General features: G+C 42.4%; 1 protein-coding gene across 1 annotated transcript in view; it reads left to right on the top strand.

The window, feature by feature from the left end:
- Positions 1 to 4,909: 4,909 nt before the first annotated feature.
- Positions 4,910 to 10,137, top strand: part of LOC311246444 (EF-hand domain-containing protein 1-like) — a gene marked incomplete at both ends in the record, with an annotated part of 70,432 nt that continues 65,204 nt past the window's right edge. The window contains 3 exons of the mRNA XM_084336598.1: positions 4,910 to 4,969; positions 8,283 to 8,504; positions 8,925 to 9,212. Coding sequence (XP_084192724.1) covers positions 4,910 to 4,969; positions 8,283 to 8,504; positions 8,925 to 9,212 — 570 coding nt within the window. The remainder of the gene's footprint in view (positions 4,970 to 8,282; positions 8,505 to 8,924; positions 9,213 to 10,137) is intronic.

Here is a 10,137-nt window from a genome sequence, read left to right as displayed (position 1 = left end):
ACCCCAGCTTCCACACGCTGTCACCTGGGATCAATCGACGCACCTGAGACTCATCAGGTCATCACCAGCCCTGACAAGAGACTTGGGTTTCCTGCCACTCCCTGTCCGAGTGTTGCTACACCTACCTACTGTAGGTACGAGGACGTAACCTACTTGCTACTCTGTCTGTTTCCCTGCCTTGCTCTAACCCTGTCTCCCTGTGCCCAGGATCGCCTGCCGTTCGGTCTACGCTGTCTCCCAAGACACCACCCGCCTGGACGTTCCCGTGGATCACGAGGAGTGCTCCTGCTCGCACCTGTCGCACATTCCTGTTCATTCTAAAAACCCTGTCTGCATGGTACCTTGGACAACCTAAACCGCCTCATTCTCCTCTCCCTGTGTTCTGCTCTTGGGCTCAAGTTATCACTACCCTAACACATTAGGGTAGTCTACACCCTCCCCAGACCCACAGTGAGATAGTCTACACCCCCAGACCCACAGTAAGGTAGTCTACACCCTCCTCAGACCCACAGTAAGGTAGGCTACACCCTCCCCAGACCCACAGTGAGATAGTCTACACCCCCAGACCCACAGTAAGGTAGGCTACACCCTCCCCAGACCCACAGTCGGATAGTCTACACCCCAGACCCACAGTAAGGTAGTCTACACCCTCCCCAGACCCACAGTTGGATAGTCTACACCCCAGACCCACAGTAAGGTAGTCTACACCCTCCCCAGACCCACAGTAGGGTAATAACCAAGAAGGGAATCGTCACAACGACTAAATTGGGGGATTGGAGCAAATGTAAAAAGGTAAACTAAGTACAGTACTAACCAGACACCTGGTGGTCTTACTGGCAGCAGCCACCGTCAGGGAGCCAGCAGTGATGAACTAGGAGACAACCAAGGAGAGACAACCAGTGAGTTATCATACAGTCACACAGACCAGTCAGTCATCAGAGTCACATAGACCAGTCAGTCATCAGAGTCACATAGACCAGTCAGACATCAGAGTCACATAGACCAGTCAGTCATCAGAGTCACATAGACCAGTCAGTCATCAGAGTCACATAGACCAGTCAGTCATCAGAGTCACATAGACCAGTCAGTCATCATACAGTCACATAGACCAGTCAGTCATCATAGTCACATAGACCAGTCAGACATCAGAGTCACATAGACACATTATATTTATGGATGAAGGATTGCACTACAACTCGTACACCTTACTGTAAATTGTACCTAAAATTGTACCTCATCCCATTTCTGCTTTGCACTAGATAGTACTGTACATTAGTACACTGCATAGTATTGTGTATTGTATATTATATGGTAACTCAGAACATTGTACATATGTCTATACCGAACACTGTGACCTCATTTTCTTCTTCTAAATTCATGCTATATTATGTTATTATGTTATTTGATACTATCTTGTCTAGCACAGTCTCTGGAGCGTAACAGTAAGAAGCATTTTGTATGAAAGTATTCTGTACTTCTGTATGACAACTATTAAAGAACTTGAACTAGACCAGTCAGTCCTCATACAGTCACATAGACCAGTCAGTCATCAGAGTCACATAGACCATTCAGACATCAGTCACATAGACCAGTCAGTCCTCATACAGTCACATAGACCAGTCAGTCCTCATAGTCACATAGACCAGCCACTGTACCCAACAAAGCTGAATAGTTGCAATGGAAGTAACTCCAATTAATCGCACATTTGAATATTTGCATATCGATTTGCATATAACTGTTATATGGTGACTTCTGATTTGAAGGCATACAGTAGCACTTACAATTATGGCTCCCCAGCCAAATATTCCACTGTAAACACTTAAAGAATCGATTCTGAAAGACATCACGAGACCAATCAAGAACACCATCAGTCCGATCATTATCTGTACAGTCTGAAGAAAAAAAGAAAAGGAAGGATTAAAGTAAACATGTAATACTTACTAGTCAACCATTAAAAGTTATTTAAATGTAAAATCATTCCTACCCCCAGAGCCATTGGATGCCCCTTCAGGAACTGTCCTGTCACTGAGGAGACTGTTTGTCCCAGACACAGAGCTGCAGAGGGGGAGGCTGCAGCAGGGAGGACATGGATCACCGCTACACCGCTGGGTAGATTCATCACAGCACTGGACATGTTCACAGAGGAGAGGGGCTACTGTACGCCTTGCTGCTGTGAGAAGACTGGACTGATCAAGCAGGTCCACTTCCTCATTTCTCCCATCTGGAAGATCCCCTCAATCATAATGACTCGTCTTGTGGATCAGTGATTAAAGCCACAATCCATGGCTTTTGACCACATCAGATTAGATTCGAATTTATTGTCATCGCGCAGCACAAGTACAGAGTACAAGAAGTTGTCATCTAACCAGAATGATGCAAGGTAACAGTAAAGTGCATAACAAGGTCAAGGTAAACGTTGTTATCCTGCAAGGGGAAATTCATGATATTATACACGTTTCATTTACACACAAAGATACATCTGTACACGCACCAGCACCAGCACCGCTACACAGACACACACTCACGCAAAGTTGTCCTGAGCATGCTACGTAGTAACTTTACAAGAGAAACCACTGGCCAAAGTACAATCTAAAAGTACAATAAAACACAGTCTATCTACCATTTAACAGTGGGTGTGTTTTAATGATTAAACTGGTTAAGGGCTTCATTTGGGAGAAATCATTGGTGTTTGCTTTCATGTCGATTCTACAGACATCCGTGAAATTAAATAATTAAATAATATAATAATAAATACAATATTTGTAGCATTATAAACATATATGTCAAGATAGACTGCGCTCACAAAATATAACACTGGGTGCTGAAATCCCGTGGAGTATATTAGAAAAAGAAAGCAATACGCTTGGACCAGCACTCACAGATTTTGGTTATTTAATGGCAGCCTGAAACAAACATGTTTCGGAACAATTTATGTTCCTTCCTCAGTGTTTCAAACATGCAAACATTTGCTAGCCATCAACACTGAGGAAGGAACATAAATTGTTCCGAAACATGTTTGTTTCAGGCTGCCATTAAATAACCAAAATCTGTGAGTGCTGGTCCAAGCGTATTGCTTTCTTTTTCTAATAGCATTATAAACAAACATACCTCCACGATATAAACAAACACATAACATCCTATATTTGATCTTTGTACGTAACTCTTGTGTTTTTGAGATGTGTGAGTTATTTTTCCTTTGATCCCCGTTCTAGACACTCGGCCGGAGCTCCCTGGGTCTCCCTGGCACATCTGCCTACGTTACAATTGCAATGGCGATCGAATCCTGCCAGGTGGCAGTATCGCCTACCTTTTGAACTGGGATAGTTTAGTGTGGGGACACTTTTTTTTTTGTCTGCAAGAACTCCTCCCCCTCAGAGGACAGAGCGATCGCTCAGAGATGTTATCGCCTCAAACCTATTTCCCGTATACACATACAAGAGTAATCGCGATGGCGATGGGATCCCTGGGATTATTCTTTTTGGAGTATCTTCTGTGGTAAGGTCTATTCTATGTCTATTTTACCGAACCTGAAACATGTTTTTGTACCGATCAGTGTCGTATTTTATCTGACATAAAACATGTTTTTGGTAACGATCACAGTTTTGAGTTAAAACGATGATGATTTTGTGAAGACACATATGTACGGTATATACCTTTGATTTGGAAGTATTTGGGGTTTCAGGCGAGCAACCTGAACGATTTGGGCATATTGCATATAACGCGTCATATCTTGCAATCTATGTAAAAAGACTGGATTATTTTGGAATGGGGTGATGTTTAGCGTGTAATAGTGCACAAACTACAGTATGTAGAAATTAACTGGTTAGTCAGTGATGGACTATGAACAATGCCTGTCAAATGAGCCATACTATTGTCTCCATAGCTATAATACAGAACACACGATGGGTCTGCAAACATCGCTAAAATGGTCAGTCCTCTCTCCTTAGAGTTTTCTATTGAGAAGACTGAGACAACATAGAGCAGAGAACATTCTGGTGGGATTCGATCCCACAGCAGTAGGCGAAGTCTGTAGTCCCAGGCTAGAATTATAGGAGGATGGGTGTGTCATCATAGAAATGTTCGAAATATCTTCCCACGGTACCACCCTTTGAATGGAGACAGATCACAGTATAAGACGTATATTGTTGTCTCCCAGTGCTGAATGACTTCCATGAGAAATTTGGGGCTGTGACCCATTCTTATAGGGTCCCAGGTAGAGGCAGCTGGGGTCTTGATCAAAATCAGAATCACTTTATTCACCAGGTGCAAAGAATGGAGCTTACAACAATTGGTGACACTGCTATACCACCTCTTACCACATGGTGGTACTCTTTCCAACTAAACATTTTGATAGTGGTTTGGGGTCAGTGGGTGATTGATTGATTGATTGAAAACTTTATTAACAGATTGCAGAATGGGTACAATACAGTACAGCTCAATACACACAATTGTTAAGGGGATGCAGACCAGAGAAAGACTTTCGTCTTGTTTACATCAGGGTCCCCCATTTTCAATTCATCAGGGTCACATGACTCATTGCATTGAAGTTATTGATTTTCTTTTCATTATTGATTTCATTTTAAGTTTAAATGAATTAGTTAATTCATTATTATTTATTGTTACATCTAGTTTTAGACTGTCTCTGGTTTTATCATACAGTCTAATTCGAATCTCTCCCTACTATCAATTTGTATGCGTTTACCTTGGCAACTGTTACTATCCTGCTGTTTTCATGGAAACCTCTACACATAGCTTCCCATGTGGTGGTCGTGTATTTATGTTGTTGTGGCAACAGCGTTAGTAATCTAACCTAGTCAACGAAAAAAAGTTAGCTATAAATTAACTAAACAAATATTTTCAGATGAAAGGAAATCATTGGAACTTTAAAGTATTAGCTACACCGTCTGCAATGTCTAATACAGGCGATGGATTGCCATTCTTACCTGGAAACACGTTTCGCGATGCCACGGTAACGTTTTTAGTCATACTGCTCAAATTAACGCTAGGTATGATAATCTCGACGCAGTGTTTGTAAGTGTTGACATAACGCTAACCGAACTCTGTGTTGACGAGTTTACGCCAGTAAATTATTAGAATAACGTTAGTGTCATATCAAGTAACGATGTTTATACGTGTCGTGTTATTACTCTACCTAACAGAGCGCTAGAGATAATCATTTATTCAACAGTGCAAACTGATATCTTAGGTTTGCATGCGTATGCCTGCATGACGACTACACTAATTACTCATTGATTGATTGATTGATTGACATATTTGTATGAACAGATTGCAGAATGGGTACAATACAATACGGCTCAATAAATACACACAATTGTTATAGGGGATGCAGACCAGAGAAAGACTTTCGTCTTGTTTACATCAGGGTCCCCCATTTTCAATTCATCATAAGTAACATAATAATAATGACATACAGATAGACTTGATTGATTGATTGAAAAGTTTATTAACAGATTGCAGAATGGGTACAGTACAGTACAGCTCAAGTATACAATTGTTAAGGGGATGCAGACCAGAGAAAGACTTTCGTCTTGTTTACATCAGGGTCCCCCATTTTCAATTCATCATCACACGACATACAGATAGACAGTACTGCTACATCTATACATTTATGACATACCAGATTTGCAAATACAGTACTGTTTGTGATACAAAAAATGTCCAGAAAAAGAGTATATACATTTGACGTAGAAACTGTACATTGGAGGGGGTTGGGTAGGTGGGTTGGGGGGGGGGGTGCTGTACATTGGAGGTGGGGGGGGGGGGGGGGGGGGGGGGACACACTGTACACTGTACATTGTACATTGGAATACTGACAAAGCCATACTTGGTCATTTACTGTACAACTGGGTTAGGACATTTGTAGGGGCCAGTTTCGAATTGCAGTCTCCCGTAGATGTTCTTTGAGAGTGTTTTTTAAAGTGGGTAGTGATTCACATTCCTTTACAGCTTTAGGTAGGGCGTTCCACATTGATGTGGCATAATTGCGAAACGTGTTTAGTCCCTTGTTTGAGCCGAATCTGGGTTTAACATGATTTGTGGAGCTCCCTCTGGTGTTGTGATCGTGGTATCCACTGACCTTTGGGAAGTATTTTGACATGTACATGGGTACCTTGGTCGTGTAGTGTATCTTGTAGACCAGGCCCATTGCAAGTTGCTGTACTCTGTCGTCTACTCTAATTGATTGATTGATTGAAAACTTTATTAACAGATTGCAGAATGGGTACAATACAGTACAGCTCAATACACACAATTGTTAAGGGGATGCAGACCAGAGAAAGACTTTCGTCTTGTTTACATCAGGGTCCCCCATTTTCAATTCATCAGGACATATATGACATACATGACATACAGATAGTCAGTACTGCTACATCTATACATTTATGACATACCAGATTTGCAAATACAGTACTGTTTGTGATACAGAAGGAGTCAAGAAAAGGGAGTATATACATTTGACGTAGAAACTGTACATTGGAGGAGGTTGGGTGGGGGGGGTTGGGTACATTGGGATATTGACAACCATACTGGGTAATTTACATTGGAGGTGGTTGGGGGGGGGGGGCACACTGAATAAACAAGCAAAACTCTACATTGAGGGGGGGGGGAGACACTGTACAAACAAACAAAATTGTACATTGGACTATTGACAACCATACTAGGTAAATGACTGTACATTGGAGGGGGTTGGGTTAGGATATTTACAGGGGCCAGTGTTGAATTGCAGTCTCCCGTAGGTGTCCCTTGAGAGAGGTTTTGAAAGTGGGTAGTGATCCACATTCCTTTACAGCTTTGGGTAGGGCGTTCCACATTGATGTGGCATAATTGCGAAACGTGTTTAGTCCCTTATTTGAGCCGAATCTGGGTTTAACATGATTTGTGGAGCTCCCTCTGGTGTTGTGATCGTGGTATTCACTGACCTTTGGGAAGTATTTTGACATGTACATGGGTACCTTGGTCGTGTAGTGTATCTTGTAGACCAGGCCCATTGCAAGTTGCTGTACTCTGTCGTCTACTCTAAGCCATCCTAGGTTGTCAAAGTGGGCAGGGGTGAGGTGGGTTCTAGGAGTAAGGTCAAGCAGTAGTCTGACCAGTTTGTTTTGAGATGTTTGTAATTTTGTTTTTAGCGCCTTTGAGGTGCTTTGGTACCATGAGGTGCAAGCATAGTCGTAGTACCCCTGAATGAGTGCTCCTGCCAGAGTCTTCAGGGTATTCTTGTTTACCAGAGAGGAGATCCGGTACAAGAATCGAGTTCGTTGGTTGACTTTTTTTATTACATTGGATGCCATTTTGTCACAGGAGAGATTAGCCTCTAGGATGGAACCCAGGTAGGTAATTTCATCTTTCCTTGTGACAATATTGTCACCCACTGTAACTGAGAAGCCGTCGGTCTTGCTGAGTTTGTTATTTGAACCGAAGAGAATGGACTCTGTTTTGCCCATGTGTAATGATAGTTTGTTATCAGCGAGCCATATGCAGATTCTGCCTAGTTCCGAGCTGAGGGTTTTTTCAATCTGTAACTTGTTCTTGTCAGAGACCAGCAGGGCTGAGTGAGTCGTCCGCAAACAGGAACAAGTTGCAGTCACAAGCTGACGACATGTCATTTGCATAAATTAGGAACAGTAGCGGTCCTAGTATGCTTCCTTGTGGAACACCACAGCTCACTGTGAGGGGGGGGGGATAGGGTACCGTTTACCTCCACCATCTGTTCCCTCCCCTCAAGGTAGGATTGCATCCAGCTCACTGATAGACTATCAAAACCAATTGCCTTTAGCTTGTCAATCAGAATGGAGTGATTACAGAACGTTTAACTGAATTATTATTATTATTATTATTATTATTATTATTATTAAGCATTACAGCAGTTCAGGCGGGGAAAGCCTGTGTGCACAGGTGGGTTTTGAGGGCCGTTTTCAAGGTTGGCAGTGTGTGGGCATTTTTTGTGTGGATTGGAAGTGTGCTCCACAGAGAGGGGGCAGTACCCTGTCACCCCATGTTCGGTGATTGGTCTGGGGGCTGGTTGACAGGAAGTTGGCGTCGGAAGGGGGTGTGTTGTTTGAGGAGGTCAGAAAGGTAGGGGGGAGCCAGGTTGTTGAGGGCCTTGTAGGTGATGAGTAGAATTTTGAAGTCTATTCTGTATTTAACTCGGAGCCAGTGGAGATCGTGAAGAGCAAAGATGTTGAGGGTCCATTCAGATTGGTTGATTAGTAGCCCATATAGATTCATTTCAACCAAGTATGCATTTTATTATTCCTTCTGTCTAGAAGTCAGCCTTCCATCGGCCCCAGACGTTGACCTATAGTAATGGCTATGTCCTGCCCCGTCGGCCCATTGTGGGCATCGGACAGGCTCCTCTCCTCTCGGAGCAGCTGACCCAGAATGAGATCGACGAACTGTCCAATGAGACGCCGGCCCGGACCTACGGCTCCTCCAGCCATGCCCAATCCGTAGACTTCATCCCCGCCAATGTGGCGTTTGACAAGAAGGTATTCACACACACTCACACTCCCAACATGTGTATGAGCAGAATAATACTATCCGCACACTCCCTGAGCAAGGCATTCAACCCTCAGTGGTAAACAGTAAAGGACTGTGTCTAGTAGAGGACTATGTTTTTGAGGAAAAAACTATTTAAGCTGTATCTGTATAGTGTAAATTACTTTGTACGTCACTGAATTATATTATAATTATTAGGGATGTCCGATATTATCGGCCTACCGATATTATCGGCCGATATCGGCATTAAAATGTGATATCGGTTGATATCGGTATCGGAAATTAAGAGTTGGACAATATCGGTATATCGGTATCGGTAAAAAAGCCAATATCGAGCATCCCTAATAATTATATATATTGTACATTATACACTATAATTTGATCAACAAAAATGTATCTTTTCTCCCCAGGTGCTGCGTTTCCATGGCTACTTCTACCAGGATGTGCTCCATTCTCCTAAGGAGCAGCTCTGCGTGCGCCACGTGGTCCTCTACTATTACCTGGAGGATGACAGCATGTTAGTGATCGAGCCCATGGTGGAGAACTCTGGGATTCCCCAGGGCAAGCTGATTAAACGCCAGCGTCTGCCCAAGAATGACAAAGGAGACCACTACCACTGGAAGGACCTTAACATCGGCATGGACCTGGTGGTATACGGGGTCATCTACCACATCACACACTGTGATTCCTACACCAAGGTAACTACACAAACCACACACACAAGCTCTCTCTGCTCCTCTGTCTCCCCCACTTTCTCTCTCAAAAGATACAAACACACAATGTATGGATAGGAGCTTATGGGAAATAGGTAAACTACTAAAGGGATATTTCACTTTAGTAGAACCTGTAAAAAATCATCTTACTGTTATTTAAAGCCATCTACAAGTAGCCTAAGCTGGTGACCACTGCTGTCATCCACTGTCACCACCACCATTCCTCCCAGGTGTCAGGCTCCTCATTTATTTCCATTAATTTTGAGGAGCAAGTCTATATACTTCTGAATTATAAACAAACAATATAGCAATGTGATTCTGCATAATATATTTTTCTGAGCCAAAGGTAATTTTCTTTTCTTTTTTAAATTATGAGTATAATAGGAACTATTTCTCACTTGAGGTATAGTTTGACTAACTGTCAACTTCTCACAGAATGTTTAGAATCTTTCCTCCAGCAAGGCAACAGGTAACCATGGTAATCACTCCCCAACATTCCATGCAGGGCAAAGATACACAGCACAGGTCGGATCTGCTTTTATTTTTCAAAGGTCATAAATCTGTAAAGACGCATTAAATGCTAAAACAAACACATACCTTTGATTCAGAATTGTCTATTTGATTGAAATCTACACAGCAGTAGTTTGTATATACTTCAGAAGTATGATATTTAGACTAGGTCCCCAAAGTTAATGGCAGTGAATGAGGAGACTGACACCTGGGAGGAATGGTGGTGTTGACAGCCAGCCCAATCTAGCTTAAAATATGTAAATAAAGTACTTATCAACCACAGGAAAAAGGTACATAATGTATGTTATGTTATAGCCATATGTAATATATTTATGTTTCGTATAGGTGAAAGTCTAACAAATAACAGTGCAGGAGTTTAACTAATGTGCCCCTAACATCT

This window comes from Notolepis coatsorum (genome assembly GCF_963971535.1).
Source record: "Notolepis coatsorum genome assembly, chromosome: 19".
In the NCBI taxonomy this organism is placed as follows: Eukaryota; Metazoa; Chordata; class Actinopteri; order Aulopiformes; family Paralepididae; genus Notolepis; species Notolepis coatsorum.
The sequence above is the reverse complement of the archived record's forward strand: the minus strand, read 5'-3'. Positions and strand labels throughout refer to the sequence as shown.